The 17604-nt window shown below is 42.9% G+C and overlaps 1 protein-coding gene across 2 annotated transcripts in view; it reads left to right on the top strand.

Moving 5' to 3' along the window:
* Nucleotides 1-17091, top strand: part of LOC122565276 (dedicator of cytokinesis protein 7-like) — a 194365-nt gene extending 177274 nt beyond the window's left edge. For both annotated transcript variants that reach the window (XM_043721062.2, XM_043721061.2), the window contains exons 42-46: nucleotides 1706-1795; nucleotides 2481-2717; nucleotides 8855-8998; nucleotides 10905-11011; nucleotides 16706-17091. In XM_043721062.2, the coding sequence (XP_043576997.1) occupies nucleotides 1706-1795; nucleotides 2481-2717; nucleotides 8855-8998; nucleotides 10905-11011; nucleotides 16706-16862 (735 nt within the window). In that variant the 3' untranslated portion in view covers nucleotides 16863-17091. The remainder of the gene's footprint in view (nucleotides 1-1705; nucleotides 1796-2480; nucleotides 2718-8854; nucleotides 8999-10904; nucleotides 11012-16705) is intronic.
* Nucleotides 17092-17604: the final 513 nt, after the last annotated feature.

The following is a 17604-nucleotide window of genomic DNA, read 5'->3' as shown; positions in this document are numbered from 1 at the left end:
ATTATCTGTTGTTTAGGTTATACCTTTTATTGGACCTGAGCCTTCATTTACCAGTAAGTCTTTTATTTTTTTTTTGGTGGGGTTTCCAGTTCAGAAATGCCGTGTGCTTACAATTTAGTAGCTCCTGGCTTTCCTTCATTCTCACCAAACTGATTGTGATGTTTCCTGGTGGAGTAATTTAGAGTCTCCTTGTAATTGCTGTTTATGATGGATTTAAGGTTTTGTGGGCAATGTGTGGTTCCTATTTATTGAATGTCACCAGGTTGGCTGTGAGGTGCTGACTGAATAGGTCTTTCTTCACAAAGTCCTCGAGTCCATTGACATTGAATTTGGTGCCATTGTTGGGCCAGGTTGATGAGATAGTGGATCACATCAGGCAACGATCAATCCAGCTATTGTCAATTTCTGTCATGGCGTGGGTGATGTGAATATCTTTGTGATCCCTTGCTTAGATGATAATGTAGTCAATGTCTGGAGCGAAGTTGTTGCTATGGAGTCTTCTATTTGTTTTGTAAATAAAGTAGAGTATTTGTTATGACCTGACTATGATCTAGGCATTTTGTCAGGAGGACAATTCCAGTGGTGTTCACCTTCCTTGCCAATCTTGCCTTTCCCAGAGGTTTTTGTCCCTCTCAGTATTGAAATTGCCAAAGGGAATCAGCATGTCTTCCTTGGGACACAGGACAATGATCCAAGCTGGTTGAGAGTTCCTCTTCAGCTTCATCTGTGGCTTCTCGGTTTGGGAGTGTACGCTGTGATGATTGTAGGTTAGGGTGAGAAAGGGGGTCTTGAGAGATTCATTTATTCCATAGGCAGGCTCGCTGAGACTGTCCAATCAGAAAAATCAACCCCATGGTATTGGCATTCTTCCTCAAATTCACTTGTCCAGGAAAAGATGTTATCTGCCATCTTGTTCTCTGAGTGAACATTCCGCCCTCGCTGGAGTTCCTGGGCTATGATTATGGTACAATGTTCAGGTCTCTCACTGCTAGGGGTTGACAAAGTCAAAAGTCATACAACACCAGGTTATAGTCCAACAGGTTTACTTGGAAGATTTTGGAGTGCTGTTCCTTCCTCATGTAACTAGTGGGGCAGGATCATAGGACACAGAATTAATAGTAAAAGATCAGTGTCATACATCTGATGCAATGTATTGAACAAACCTAGATCGCTGTCAAGTCTTTAATCGCTCAAAATGGGGTGGAGGTTTCGATTGATTAATATGAATATTGTCTGGGCTGAGATGTCATTTCTGTATAAAACCTTCAGTTTCACGGGCAGCACGGTGGCACAGTGGTTAGCACTGCTGCCTCACAGCGCCAGAAACCCGGGTTCAATTCCTGCCTCAGGCGACTGACTGTGTGGAGTTTGCACGTTCTCCCCGTGTCTGCGTGGGTTTCCTTCGGGTGCTCCGGTTTCCTCCCACAGTCCAAAGATGTGCAGGTCAGGTGAATTGGCCATGCGAAATTGCCCGTACTGTTAGGTAAGGGGTAAATGTAGGGGTATGGGTGGGTTGCGCTTCGGTGGGGCGGTGTGGACTTGTTGGGCCGAAGGGCCTGTTTCCACACTGTAAGTAATCTAATCTAATCTTATCTCAGGACTGTGACTTGAAAGAAGTTCTGGGATTTACATATTAATCAATTCTTTCATTTTTTTAAGCCTCCTTTGTTGTTAGGTCTTAAATCAATCTGAATATTTGTTGCAGGAATTTTACAAAAAGCAGTTTGGAAAAGATCAAGTAGAAGTTATCAAAGAATCATCACTTGTGAAGAAAGGAAATCTGGATCCCAGCAAGGTGAGTTTGCAGCTGTCAGAAATTTAATTCTGATGGCTGAGCCATAAAATCACAGATCCTGAGGACATCTTGAGGCATGTTGGGGGGGATACAGAAGAGGCAATGTAACAGTGTGAGGGATGGTCTGGGGATGGAGCAGTGGCACTGTGAGGATGGGTTATGTATAGTCAAAGCTGGGTAATACAATGTAATGAATGTATGGAATGGAGTGACTAAGATTTCAAGATCCATTAGGAGCTTTGTGTTTGGGAAGTCAAGGACAGAATCACTTAACACCAGGTTGTAGCCCAACAGGTTTACTTGAAATCACAAGCTTTCGGAGCGCTGAGGTAGGGGCAGTGCTCCGAAAGTGTATGATATCAGATAAACCTGTTGCACTATAACCTGGTGTCATGTGACCTCTGACTTTGTCCACCCAGTCCAGCACATCATGTATGGAAGTGTTTAATTTCTATTCCTCTGGTTTCATTGGTCAGGACAAGGGTAAACTTAGCCATACAGAGCCGATTGTCACAGCTTCTCTTGTATTTGTAGGGTTGGAATGAGGGGTCCCAATGGGCAAGGTGATTAGGCAGAAAAGATTAAAATCAGCCAAGTATTCTGCTCCTGCTCCATATTCAGTAGCTCTGTCATGAAGGAATTTCTAAGAAATGATTAAACTGTTGTCATTGTGTCTCCTTTGAAGGCCTACCTTCAGATAACTTACGTTGAGCCTTACTTTGAGGAATACGAACTGAAAAACCGAGTCAGCTACTATGAGAGGAATTCGAACGTGCGGAGGTTCATCTACAGCACACCGTATACGTTGAATGGCCGGGCACATGGAGAGCTCAGCCAGCAGTATAAACGTAAAACCATTCTGACAACCCTGCATGCTTTCCCATACATCAAGACGAGGATCAGTGTCATAGAGAGGCAGGAGGTGAGGTGATCACTGTCAAGGCTTCCAATGTTATCATCCAATATTGTCTATAGGAATGCCTGAGACCCAATGGAAAAAAAGGGATGGATACTTTAATTAACGGTTAATTGAATTGGTTGGATAAATAATGGGAGCTGGTAATCAATGGGCTATGAATTTGATGGAGAGCAATTAACTGGAATAAAGCTCTCACCAAAAACGTGGACTTGGACTGTTTAAATACAGCAATTTTCAGTGTATAACATGCAACACAGAAGTATCAGATTGGCTCAGTTTGTTATCAGTTGCAAATTACCACCTTATCTCCAACCTCGCTTAACCCTCCTTAATAGTGTTGTCACCATTCAAATTCATGGCCACCTTCCCTGGAACTCCCTCTTTGAATTCCTCTGGTCAAATTTCTACTCAGCCAATGTATTAACGTCCCAATGTTAATAGGCCATAGAGAAGTGTTCTCTCCTTGACTTGTCTGCGATCTTTGACATGGTTCATTCACTCCATCCTCCTCCGTAGCCTGTCTGCTGCTGTTCAGCTGGCTGTAACTGCTCTCACCTCTTTCTGTCCCTATCTATCAAATTGTAGCAAGATATCAGTTCCAATGGCTTTCTTTCCTCTCCTGCACTGTTACTTTTGGAGCTCCCCCCGGTTCTACGCTTGCTCCCTGCCATTCTTATTTTTCATCCACATACTGCAACTTGACAACATTATCTGAAAGTCCAGTGTTAGCTTACTCATGCTAGTTTTCTCAGCTCTTCTTCGTCACCACCTTCCTCAACTCCTCCTCTGTCACCAATAATCGGACTGCTTATCTGATCCAGTGCAAGTTGAGCAGAAGTTTTTTCCAAGTAAATACTGGATAGACTGAAACTACAATTTTGAATCCCTTCTCCAGACTCCATTCCCCAGCTGCAGACTCCATCCCTCTACACGGCAGCAGTCTGAGGCTAAACCAGGTTGTTCATAACTTTGGTGTCATATCCAACACCATGATGAGCTTCCAAGCACAGGTGTACCTACAGTTAATCAACTACAGCAGTACCAGAAGCAGCTCACTACCATCCTCTCAAGAGCAACTAGGGATGGGCCAGAAATGCTGGCCCAGGTAGCAAGGCCCACATGCCATGAATGAATCTGCACCATCACTGATTATACCTCGGAATGTTGCTTAACTTCACTCCTGTCTCAGCTCATCAGTCTTTGTTACCTCTAGATGTGACTATTCAAATGTGCTCCTGGAAAGTTTCCCAAATTCTGTCTTCCATAATCTTAAGGCCTTTCAAAATTTTGCTGCCTTTATCATTATTTGCACTAAGTCTCATTCACTAATTACCCTTGTGTTTGTTGACCTAAATCAGCTCAAACTCAGGCAATGTCTTGATTTTAAAATTTTCATCCTGTTGTCAAGTCCGTTCTTGCCTTCACCTCTCTTTAATATCCCCCAATATAACCCAACCCTGAACTGATCTAAGATTTCAATTGCTTGCTGGGCCCATGGTTCTGGAATTTTTCTCCCGAATCTCTCCATCTCCCTATCTCACTTTCCTTCTTTCAGATGTCCCTGAAAACCTGCCTGGCTTTTGGCCATTTGAACATTGTTTCTGTGTCTCCATGACTAATGTTGCTTTGTACTGCTGTTGTAAAGTGTCTTGGCATGGTTTATGATGTAAAAGATATTAATAAAAGTTATTATTGTTGTTAATGCTCTCTGCATTTAAGTCAGATAGCATGTGAATTTGAGTTCTACTCATAGGGACAGTAGTAGATCATTCAGCCCCTCAAGCCTGTTCTACCATTCAGTTACAGAGTTACAGAATTGCTTCATTTACCTTGATACCCTTCCCTTGCAAAAATCTAGCAATCTGAGACTTACGAGATACGGTTGACCCAACAGCCAGCATTTTGGGAGAATTCTAGATATTTACTACACTTGAAGTGATGAAGTAATCTCTGATTTTCCCAAAATTCCTTGTTCTAATTTTATATGGAGAAAGTGAGGTCTGCAGATGCTGGAGATCAGAGCTGAAAATGTGTTGCTGGAAAAGCGCAGCAGGTCAGGCAGCATCCAGGGAACAGGAGAATCAACGTTTCGGGCATAAGCCCTTCTTCAGGAATGAGGAAAGTTTGTCCAGCAGGCTCCCTATCTTTTATCTTAGCCTGCTGGACAAACTTTCCTCATTCCTGAAGAAGGGCTTATGCCCGAAACGTCGATTCTCCTGTTCCCTGGATGCTGTCTGACCTGCTACGCTTTTCCAGCAACACATTTTCAGCTCTAATTTTATGTGACCCCCTTTGTTCTGGATTCTCACACCAAAGGAAACAATTTATCTATAGCTACCCAATCAACCCTTTTAAACCTTTAAATACTCAGTTTGCTTTATCCAAAGGAATACAAGCCAAGTTTATGCAACTTGCACTGATAATTCAGCCTTTTAAACTCTGGTAACATTCTGTTTGGTCACTCTATCTGTCCTCCAAGGCCCACTGTGTCCTGTGTCCTTACCTCCCTTTGTATCCTGTCCTCCTTTCATAAAAGCCAACTTTCCATTGGACTGTTTAATTGTATTTTATACATACACACCCGCTTTATGTACAGGAACACATAAATTATTTTGCCCCTGCGGAGTTTCCCACTGTTTAGAAAATACTCTAACTTGTTATTATTGGATCCAAAGTGAATTATCTCATATCTTTCCACACTAAATGCCATTTCTAAATTTGTTCACTCATTGAATCTGTATATGTTCCTCTGTAACATTTTACTGCCATCTATATTTCAACATAGTGCCTTCTGCAACTGTGGAACTACAACTCTAACCCATTCACCAAATCTTTGATAAATTTGATAAAAATCTGAGAATCCAACATAAAACCATATGGAACATCACTAGTCATTCTTAGCAATAAAAGAGTATACCCTTTGTCCCAAAACTCTGAAATGAATTCCCAATCACGCCAGGACTTGAGGTAATAATAAGATTGGCATTCCAGTTGGAATGCTACATTGTTCAGATGGCAACTTTACTATGAGACATTAAAGCTTCTATCTATGGTCCAAGTAGATTCTGAAGAACCCATGGCAGGATTGGAGGAGGAACCTAAACCCAATCCCATCAAATTCTATTGCTATATATTGGATCTTACTGTGTAAAGGTGAAGTCACTATAGTCCCAGAAGGCTGCTCTCTCATTAGAGAGAGACAACTAGTGATGATTTGACATGAGGTTTACCACACCTCAGGTGAAGGGAGAGATTGAGAAGAAGAGTCCTGCATGGTAACTTCAGCTGGTGCACAAATTGAACCCACATTGATGGTGTCACTTTACATCAGCAAACCAGCCACCCAGGCAACTGAGCTAACCAATATTGTTTGAAGTGTTTACCACAATGCCAGTCAAGACAACTCAATCCAAAAAATTGCTTGTGAGGTGCATCTTGATCTTTAAATGTGACACTGTGCAATATAAATTCACATACAATTTATTGAAGCATTAACTAGGCCATGCAACAAGGTGTCAGATAGATAGTAAAAATGATATTTTAATGAAGGGACTTTAAGTTTTTCTGTAAATTATTGTAAAATATTACTATATGGACCTTGACTGGTAGATTGCACCAGATATAGCAGCAAACCAATTCCTGGAGCAAAGATTGCGCAAAATGTAAAACAGTAATTGCAGGAATATTATTGGGCGGATAGAAATATTCTGTAACTAAGAAACTGAATATCAAGTGAATATTAGGGAATCATACATTTCAAACCAGAAACAAAATAATTTTGTGTTCATGTGTCTTTTTTTGTATATTTGTGGATATGTGATTATATGAATGTGTTTAAATAGGTGTTTGTGTTTATTTGTACTATTTATTTGTGTCTTCATCTGCATGTTAGTACTTGTAGTACTTGGAACACAGTTTATGTGTATTTAAGTGTGTGTATTTATTTGAACATGGTAAAATGTCCCAAAGTACTTCACAGGAGCACAGTGAAAGAAAAATTGACACTGAGCCAAAGAAAGAGACATTGGGATAGGGGAACAAAAATTTGGCTTGAGGTAAGTTTAAAGAGATTCTTAAAGGAGGAAAGAGAGTTGGTTCAAACAGAAATCCTAAAAGTTCAGCATAGAAATATGGTGCAACTACTCAGAAAATGTTCACTTGTATCTAGTATCTCTGCCAGTGTTGGATAGAATGTTAACTGTTTCTCTTTCCACAAGTGTTGCCAGATCTGCTGAGTTTCTTCAGCATTCTCTGTGTTTGTTTCAATGTTTGACTTTATTTGTAACCACCTCAAAATGGGGGTCAGTGGATTTTCCATGTCAAGAACACCAACAAACAGTGCATTCTCAAACAGACCAGAAGGATCAAGCACCTGCCTCTTACAAGCAATGCACCCCTTTAAAAATGCAAATCAGGATCATATGCCCATCAGAAGGACCTGATTTTCATATAAGGATAGAACTGGTCAGAATGTGCAAGCTGCAGTCTGCAACCACCCTCATTGTGAGACAAGCTGGGAGGCCCAAGGAAGCGTTAAGTTATTGTTCCAGGAGCAGAGCAAGAATGGGGCAGAAACTGTACTCCTTTCAGAGTAGCTGCTAGTTCCTTCAGCCATATTGCTTGCAGAATCTGGTCCCAACATTTTTCAGTCACAGAGATAATTGAAGTACTTCTCTGTTGAACTTGACTTCTTCCAGACTCTGCACTTATCACTGCTAATCCAGTTAGCATAGTCTGTTGCTCTGAGCAACAAAGCTGCTCTGGTAGACAGTGATTTAAAACAAATATGTTGATCATGATAGAAGATGATTGTTGTCACTAAAGAGAATTCACCTCCCTCCATGTCAACTTGCCAGCAGGACCAATTAAATAGCACAAGCTTCAATTGTCTTTGTTAAGAGAGGTATTATGTGTAGGCGGAATACTGATCCATGGTTTGCAACAAATATTGGGCACATTATCAACATTGAGCTAGTGAAGTTCAGGTTGACATCTGCATTGATGGTGCAACTGTTGCCAAACAGCAAACAGGCACTTTCTAGATGCCTGAATTATTGGACTCCTTGCCAACTAGGTTTTTAAATGCACCTGTGGGGGCCTGAGGTCTAATGGATAAGGCTAGTGTGTACTTGCTGTTCAGGCTCTCTTCACATCATCCCTCCCAAAAAAAGTGGGAAGTGTTTTGCAAGGTTCATTTCTGTGAAGTCCAGAGTAGCAAGAACATTATATTGCGTCTGTTTAGTCTTTACACTCCCACTTGCCCCCTTTCCACTTGACCAACTGCAATTTGATAACCAGATAATCTGGTTTGGTTGAGCCATAAATATCAGCCCAAAATTAGGCAGAATCCATGGATCAATACAGTACTACCCTTACATGTGATACCTCTTTAAAAGACACAATTAAAGTTGAATGTATGTGGGTAGAAGATTTTAATATATTCAAAGGTTACAAAACAATCCCTTTTCCAACCAAAATTAGCAACAGCCAAAAAAGGTGTCTTTAGCAATCCTGCTGGAGCTTAAGTAATTAAAACTAACTAGCTTGTAAGTAAAACAATCATAACTGGTGAGCGTTACCCTATACTGCCCAGAATATCCTGTTCATTCGGATGGTGTTTGATAGGATTTGTGTTCATTGAAAGAACGGGCTCATATGTTTCCACTGTTATGTAGAACCAGCAGTACTTTTATGGGCAGCACGGTGGCTCAGTGGTTAGCACTATTGCCTCACAGCGCCAGAGGCCTGGGTTCAATTCCTGCCTTGGGCAACTGTCTGTTTGGAGTTTGCACATTCGCCCCGTGTCTGCGTGGATTTACTCCGGGTGCTCCAGTTTCCTCCCACAGTCCAAAGATGTGCAGGTTAGGTGAATTGGCCGTGCTAAATTGCCCGTAGTGTTAGGTGAAGGGGTAAATGTAGGGGAATGGGTCTGGGTGGGGTGCTCTTCGGAAGGTCGGTGTGGACTTGTTGGGGTTACACAGTGGGAATGACGATGTCAGGTGAGGGGTATAAATACAAAGAACTGGTTGGGGTCATTCGGCTGAATTTTCTGCCAGTTTGCCAGAACTCAAACTCTCTCTGACTCTCTTTCTCTATGCCACTGCTCTATTCAATTCCACTTAATAATCTGTGTTTTGCAGATTAGCCTGAGACCGATCGAAGCCGTGATTGAGGACATGCAAAAGAAGACACATGAGCTGGCAAAGGCAACAAGTGTAAACCCACCCAACATGAAGCTGTTACAGATGGTGCTGCAGGGCTCTGTGGGCACCACTGTAAACCAGGTTTGTGCATTGGTCCGGGCAGGGGTGACAAGTTTTGAGAAGATTTGTAGCTCAGGTTGAAGTTCTGGATGTAGGTTTGCTCACAGAGCTGGAAGGTTCATTTCCAGACGTTTCGTCTCCCTACTAGGTAACATCTTCAGTGGCCGCCGGACGAAGCACTGTTGATACTTCCTGCTTTCTATTTATATGTTTGGGTTTCTTTGGGTTGGTGATGTCATTTCCTCTGGTGGTGTCATTTCCTGTTCCTTTTATCAGGGGGTGGTAGATGGGGTCTAACTCGATGTGTTTGTTGATAGAGTTACAGTTGGAATGCCATGCTTCCAGGTATTTTTGTGCGTGTCTCTGTTTGGCTTGTCCTAGGATGGATGTGTTGTCCCAGTTGAAATGGTGAGGAGAAAGTGAGGTCTGCAGATGCTGGAGATCAGAGCTGAAAATGTGTTGCTGGAAAAGCGCAGCAGGTCAGGCAGCATCCAGGGAACAGGAGAATCGACGTTTTGGGCGTAAGCCCTTCTTCAGGAATCATTCCTGAAGAAGGGCTTATGCCCGAAACGTCGATTCTCCTGTTCCCTGGATGCTGCCTGACCAGTTGAAGTGGTGTCCTTCTTTATCTGTATGTAAGGATACTAGTGAGAGAGGGTCATGTTGTTTTGTGGCTAGTTGATGTTCATGTATCCTGGTGGCTAGTTTTCTGCCTGGTGATCCAATGTAGTGTTTGTTACAGTTCTTGCAAGGTATTTTGTAAATGACAAAAAACCCTACACAGACAACAAGCAAAACTAATGTCATTTACAAAATACCATGCAAGAACTGTAACAACACTAGATTGGACCAACAGGCAGAAAACTAGCCACCAGGATACATGAACATCAACTAGCCACAAAACGACATGACCTTCTCTCACTAGTATCCTCACATACAGATAAGGAAGGACATCACTTTGACTGGGACAACACATCCATCCTAGGACAAGCCAGACAGAGACACACACGAGAATTCCTAGAAGCATGGCATTCCAACCGGAACACACTCAACAAACGCATCGAGTTAGACCCCATCTACCACCCCCTGAGAAAAAGAACAGGAAATTACATCACCACAGGAAATGACATCACCAACCCAAAGAAACCCAAACATATAAATAGAAAGCAGGAATTATCAGCAATGCTTCACCCAGAGACCCACTGAATATGTTACCTTCTGGAAATGAACCTTCCAGCTCAGCGAGCAAACCTACATCCATAGGTATCCACAGGCATGTCTCTCATAATGACAAGTTTGTGGGAAAGTGGGATTAAGATGTTGTTTAAGATGGAACATAGTTTGGGTCCACTGTAGTTCTCAGCACCCCCACTGTGATGCCAGGCTTGTGTTTCTATTTATATTACTAACGGTGGCATGGCTTAGCATTTCTCAGTCCTCTGATGTAAATGTTCCAATTTTTTTAGATTAGATTAGATTACTTCGGCCCAACAAGTCCACACCGACCCGCCAAAGCGCACCCACCGAGACCCATTCCCCTACGTTTACCCCTGCACTACGGGCAATTCCGCATGGCCAATTCACCTGACCTGCACATTTTTGGACTGTGGGAGGAAACCGGAGCACCCGGAGGAAACCCACGCAGACTCGGGGAGAATGTGCAAACTCCACACAGTCAGTCGCCGGAGGCAGAAATTGAACCCGGGTCTCTGACGCTGTGAGGCAGCAGTGCTAACCACTGTGCCACCGTGCCGCCCACTATAACTTATAACCAGCAAATCAAAGGTGCATTAAAGGGCTGAGCCAGACTGGAACAAGCTGAACAGTACAAGGAGAGACTATCTAAGACAGTGTGATCCACTGGATGTACCAAGTCATAACACACAGCAGATACTACATGCTAATGTTTTGTGGGCTTTTGGTGCAGGGTCCCTTGGAAGTGGCTCAAGTATTTTTGTCTGAAATTCCTGATGATCCAAAACTGTTCAGACACCATAACAAACTCCGAATCTGTTTCAAGGAGTTTCTGAAACGGTAAGAATTTGTTTCTAGTTTAACAGCATCAACTTTACGCTCAGTGTATTGCACTTCTTGCTTTATATAGAATATGACTCAGATGTTCCTGGAACACTATTAGTTCATCATAGAGTTTGGGTAACTCTTCTTGCCCATTCCAAATTTCTTTAGCGAAGATGATGATGAACTGCTTTCTTGAACATTGTAGTCTGTGCAGTCTAGATACTTTCACACTGCTGATTTTAACCCAGTGACTGTGAAGGAACGACAATATAGTTACATGTCAGGAAGGAGTGGCTTGGAGAGAAACCTGGAGGTGGTGTAGCATCAGCTACGCACATCCTTCAAGGTGATAGAGGTTGCTGGTTTGGAAGGTGCTATACTTTTCACTTACTCTATAATTACAAATCTGCTCCCTAGGTTTCCCACTGCTTCCAGTTTGTTCAGCCTCCCTCTCCCACACTTCATTGCTGTAAACATCTTTCATTGTTAGCCTTGGTCCAGTTGGCAGTGCCCTCACCTTTGAGTCAGAGGGGTTGTAGGTTCAAGGGCCACTGTGGATCCTTGATCATGTAAACTAGGCTGAGGGGATGCTGTACATTTGGAGGTGACATGGGATTAGAGTAGATAGGAGCTTGATGACCAATGGGCCAAAGAGCCTCTTTCCAAGGTCTACACTGCAGGAACTTCTCAGCAGCCATATACAGAGACATTACAACAAGTGACTTGGTCACGAAGCTTGGTCAACAAAGTAGGTTTCAAGCTTAAAGGAGAAAAGTAGAGAGGTTTCAGAGGGGATATCCATAGCTTAGGCCCATTGTGCTGAAAGCATGAGTAGTAATGGTTGGGGCTGGAAATTAGGATGGGCATGCCAAACAGTGCAATAGAGAAGGCCAAACAATCTCACAACCACTGGATCATAACTAAACTCAGCAGTGCTGCCACATTCAGGCATAGAATCATAGAATTGTTACAGCCCACAAGAAGCCAGTCAGCCCGCCATGTAGCACTGCTTATTACTGACTCATTACCATGGCGGGTGGTAGACAATTAAACAGAAGGTGGAGTTTGCACAAGCATCCCCATCAACGATGGGGGAGCCCAGCGCATCAGTGCAAATGATAAGGTGGAAGTATTTGTAACAATCTTCAGCTCCTCCATTAAGTCTCCTGCATCACAGATGCCAGGCTTCAACCAATTTGATGTTAAAAAAGGTCAAAGGCACTGCATTCTGCAAAGGCAATGAGCCCTGACAACATTCCAGCAACAGTACTGAAGACTTGTGTTCCAGAACTAGCCGCAGCCCCTAGGTGAGCTGTTCCAGTGCAGCTGCAACACTGGCATCTATCCAACAATGTGCAAGATTACTCAGGTATGTCCTTTGTACAAAAAGCAGGATCAATCCAATCCAGACAATTATCGTACTATCAATCTGTTCTCAATTACCAGCAAAGTAATGGAACGGTTCATTGACAGTGCACTTACTCACTGACACTCAGTTTGGGTTCTGCCCAGGCTACTCGGATCCTGACCTCTATGCAGCCTTGGTCAAAGCAAAGACAAAAGAGCTAAACTCCAGAGGTCAGGTAAGCGTGACTGCCTTTGACAACAGGCCAGCATTTGACTACATATGGCATTAAGGAACTGTAGAAAAACTGGACTCAGTGGGAATTAGAGGAAGCTGTTGGAGTCACACTTAACACAAAGGAAGATGTTTGCAGTTGTTGGAGGTCAACCATCGCAGCCCTGGGACATCACTGCAGGAGTTCATCAGCATAGTGTCCTAGGCCCAACCATCTTCAGCTGTTTTATCAACTACCTTCCCTCCATCAAAATGTCAAATGTGGTGATGTTTGTACAATGTTCAACACCATTTGTGACTGTTCAGATACTGAAGCAATCCATGTCCAAATACAGCAAGCCGTGGACAACATCCAGGCTTGGTCTGAAAAGTAGCCAGTAACATTCATGCCACACACATTCCAGGGAATGACCATCTCCGATAAGAGAGAATCGAACCATTCAAGGGAATGACCATTGCTGAATCCTCCACTATCAACATTCTGGGACTTACCATAGACCAGAAACTGAACTGGATCAACCATATAAATGTTGTGGCTACAGGAGAAGATCAGAGGCTAGAAACTCTGTGGAGTGTGTTATGGACCAAAACAACTCCCTCAAAACATTAAGAAGATAGTCTGGACCCTAATGTTTTCTTATTTTAAATGTAAGTGTAGGCAAATTCAGTAAAATAGATTGTCTCACATGTAATTCCAGCAGCAGGAAGAGAACTCCAGCTTTTAGCTGTAACAGAAAGAGGAATATGAGCTTCCACATCCAGCTTCAAGACCTGAGCAACTGCTACTGAAAGCTAAAACTAAAAGAAATCCTAGTTCTGTGGGAGCTTGACCCCATCCATTCAGGCTGCTTTTATTGTTCCAACTTTAAAAATCAACCCAAAGCCTCACAAACAGGTTTGTTTTTATTGGCTTTGGAGCTGATTGTTGGGGATCACTGTATCAACCTTCATTCATTAAAACAGCCAGACAGAATGCACCTCTTAAAGCCACACATCACTTACATCACACATGTAACTCACTTCTTGTCTCCTGTCACTGTCTATTAGGCACAAGCCAGCAGCGAGAAGTAATACTGTCCACTTACCTAAACAAGGACAGCTTCACCAGCATTCAAGAAGCTTGACACCATCTAAGACAAAGCAGCTACTTAATTGGTACCACATCCACCACTTTTAACATCTAGTCCCTTAATCACTGACACATGGTAGTGATACTGTGTACCATCAAGCCAGTTTTGTACTGGTAATGTCAGTGAGCCAGCAAGCTACCAATAGTCTAACTAACAATTAATGTTTTGTGTTTGAATCCTACGATGGCAGATGCTGAAATTTGAATTCAATAAAAGGCTAGCCTAATGGTGACTATGCAACCACTCGCAAATATTGTAAAATCCTATCGAGTTCGTTAATATCCTCGAGGGAAGGAAATCTGCCATTCTCGTCTGGTTTGGCCTATATGTGACTCCAGACCCACAGCAATGTGATTGACTCTTAACTGCCTCTGGGCAATTAGTGATGGGCAATAAATGCTGGCCTGGCCAGTGATGCCTATATCTTTGGATGAATAACAATAAAATCCATGTACCCTCTCAAATGGGCCAACAAAATCCCATTTGAAAGAAGCAGAGGAGCTTTCTTTGTGTCCCTCAAACAACATCAGACAATCGACATATTATCTGGATATCTCCTTCATCGTTGTGTACAAATTAACAACTGCATTTCCCCACAGAGAACATTGGCTTTAAAAGATGGACGAGAATGTTGGCAGAAATAGGGAATCTTCGCAATGAGGAGAAACTGGATATGTTGGAGTTGTTTTATTTACAGCTCATGAGGCTAACGGGAAATTTAATAGAGATGTATGATACAGTGGCTAGGAATGATCTGTTTCCCTTGTCAGTGAAGTCAGTAATTGGGGTCATAGATTTAAAATAGTTGGCATTGGCAGCAGGATTAGAGGAGACCTCAGGAGTAATTAGTTTCCCCCAAAATCTGGTGGGGGTCTGGAATTCACTGTTTCAAAGGCTGGTAGAGGCAGACACCCTCATGGTACGGAAATAATGAGGTGATGAAAGCTGTGGTACTATATTGAGTAGGAATTTGAATATTGGATTAGGTATTAGGATTTAGGATCTGTAATAAGCCATTCAAGCAGCTCAACTGTTTGGTAAGATCTTAGCTGGTCTGGTTATGGTCTCAATTCAAAGTTCCTTTCTCCAACTCCCCACCCTCTCGCTTACCCTCAACTCCCCACCCTCACGCTTACCCTCAACTCCCCACCCTTCACTTTACCCTCAACTCCCCACCCTCTCGCTTACCCTCAACTCCCCACCCTCTCGCTTACCCTCAACTCCCCAACCTCACGCTTACCCTCAACTCCCCACCCTCACGCTTACCCTCAACTCCCCACCCCTCACTTACCCTCACCTCCCCACCCCCTCACTTACCCTCACCTCCCCACCCCTCACTTACCCTCACCTCCCCACCCCTCACTTACCCTCACCTCCCCACACCCTCCCCTTAACCTCAAATCCTTCATTGGTTGAAAATCTAACTCAGCTTTGATTAAGTTCATGCCCCATCCTTCATGAGGGATGAAAACAGCACGAACAGGTCTCTGAGAATCAAAAGTTCTCTGAATCTCCATTCTAAACGGCAGACCTTTAATTCTTGAACGGGGTGTCCCCTTGTTCTAGTTTCCCCCCCACAGTGGGAAGCATTCGATTGGATACAAAAAGTGAAATTGCTGGAAAAGCTCAGCAGGTCTGGCAGCATCTGTGGAGAGAAATAGAGTTAATGTTTCAGGTCATCTTCAGAATAGTGACCCTTCCTTAGATTGGATATCTCTCTATAATTTGTCTATGGCCACCTTTTATTCTATAAATTTATCATGTTACTATTGAACATACTTTACAATTTGCGAGTCCTTTGGAATGTTCTAAAGTCATGAAAGATGATATAGAAATTCAGCTGCTACTGATAGAACTCAATGACAGGATCTGTTTGGTTATGCAACAACTACTGTAGTTAATCTTCCTCTCCTGTTGTTGTGTATAGTCAACTTACCTGCCCATTTTCTGACCCTGTATCCCATCAAATTATCTCTCAGTTCTGAAGGAGGTTGTGAAAATGATCTCCAATAAACTTTCCCACTTCAATCACATGTGCACCACCCCGTGCCCTCTCATCTCCCACCCTATACACCCACCATCACCGAGATGGTGTTGCTGACCTGCTGTGCACTTCCAGGTCTTATCGGTTTATGTTACTTCTCCAGCAACAGCAGTGTTTTGCTCATTATCTGTATTTCCAGATAACCCTAACTAACTAATCATTTATCCCCTGCTGTTTGTAAGAATGTATTGTACACATCTTGACTGTAATGTTGCAGATGTCTGTGAATAACCTCTCTCTCTGATCTGTTGTAAATTTCTGTGAGTAACTTCTCTCTCAGGTCTGATGTAGATGTCTGTGAGTAACCTCTGTCTCTGGTCTGTTGTAGATGTCTGTGGGTAACCTCTCTCTCTGGTCTGTTGTAGATGTCTGTGAGTAACCTGTCTGTCTGGTCTGTTGTAGATGTCTGTGTATAACCTGTCTGTCTGGTCTGTTATAGATGTCTGTTAGTAACCTGTCTGTCTGGTCTGTTGTAGATGTCTGTGTATAACCTGTCTGTCTGGTTTGTTGTAGGTGTCTGTGTGTAACCGCTCTCGCTGGTCTGTTGTAGTGTCTGTGGGTAACCTCTCTCTCTGGTCTGTTGTAGATGTCTGTGAGTAACCTGTCTGTCTGGTCTGTTGTAGATGTCTGTGAGTAATCTGTCTGTCTGGTCTGTTATAGATGTCTGTTAGTAACCTGTCAGTCTGGTCTGTTGTAGATGTCCGTGGGTAACCTCTGTCTCTGGTCTGTTGTAGGTGTCTGTGGGTAACCTCTGTCTCTGGTCAGTTGTAGGTGTCTGTGGGTAACCTCTCTCTCTAGTCTGTTGTAGGTGTCTGTGTGTAACCTCTCTCTCTGGTCTGTTGTAGGTGTCTGTGTGTAACCTCTCTCTCTGGTCTGTTGTAGGTGTCTGTGTGTAACCTCTCTCTCTGGTCTGTTGTAGGTGTCTGTGTGTAACCTTTCTCTCTGGTCTGTTGTAGGTGTGACGATGCCTTGAAGAAAAACAAGTGCTTGATCACACATGACCAGCTCGAGTATCAGCGGGAACTCGAGCGGAACTATGAAGCTCTTGAGCACAACTTACAACCATTTATTAACCGCAGGATCCCACACCTTTACGTTATGACTCGTTTATAAACACCCCAGGGGATGGGAAATATACTTTGGAAGCAGGCCAAGCAAGAATCCTGTACCTGAATGGAGTGGCACTCCTCGGAACAACATTACTAACTGTTTATAGTTCATTTGTGAATAGCTATCTTGTGTAAGAATAGGAAATGTATTTATATCCTTGGTGGAATGTGTTAAAACTCGCCTCACTTGCACTTGACATGTGAGCCTTGCCATTACACTCTGCTAGAATATCTGGAAGGATTTATTTTTATTTCCTGAAGTTCTTTGCTATTTATCCATCTCTCTGGTCTGACAAACTCTCCCATTGCTTTAACAAATGGGTGTTCAGCAAAAAAAGCAAAAAGAAGAGTTTACAAACTGGGCTGATGTGGTCTCATGTGTGACGATAGGTCAGTTCTCGATTTGCATAAACTTTTGCAAGTAGAAGTCAGAGCTGGAGTAACTTGGAGGCATTGGCTTCATGCTGAATGCACTTAACTCTGTTCTCCCAAAGGTCAATATTGCTTAATGATAAAGACATCTACATCTGAGTCTGTCCAATATTGTTTCTCCAGGTAGCCAGTCTGCAAGCTTTAAGACCTGCTGAGATTTTCCAGCAACTTCTGTTTTTGTTTCTCATTTCCAGCAACTACAGTTCCTTTGGTTTTTAATGCAAGCTCCAAGATTGCTTACAGATCGTCATCTTATCGAAGTTTTGGATCCCCTAAAGTGCACGTTGCCTTACCCAGCTGGATGTAGAGTTCTG

This window comes from Chiloscyllium plagiosum, unplaced genomic scaffold (assembly GCF_037043375.1).
Source record: "Chiloscyllium plagiosum isolate Xiang-an unplaced genomic scaffold, Cpla_swu_hap1 HiC_scaffold_28, whole genome shotgun sequence".
Classification (NCBI taxonomy): domain Eukaryota; kingdom Metazoa; phylum Chordata; class Chondrichthyes; order Orectolobiformes; family Hemiscylliidae; genus Chiloscyllium; species Chiloscyllium plagiosum.
This window is presented reverse-complemented; position numbering and strand designations above follow the sequence as displayed.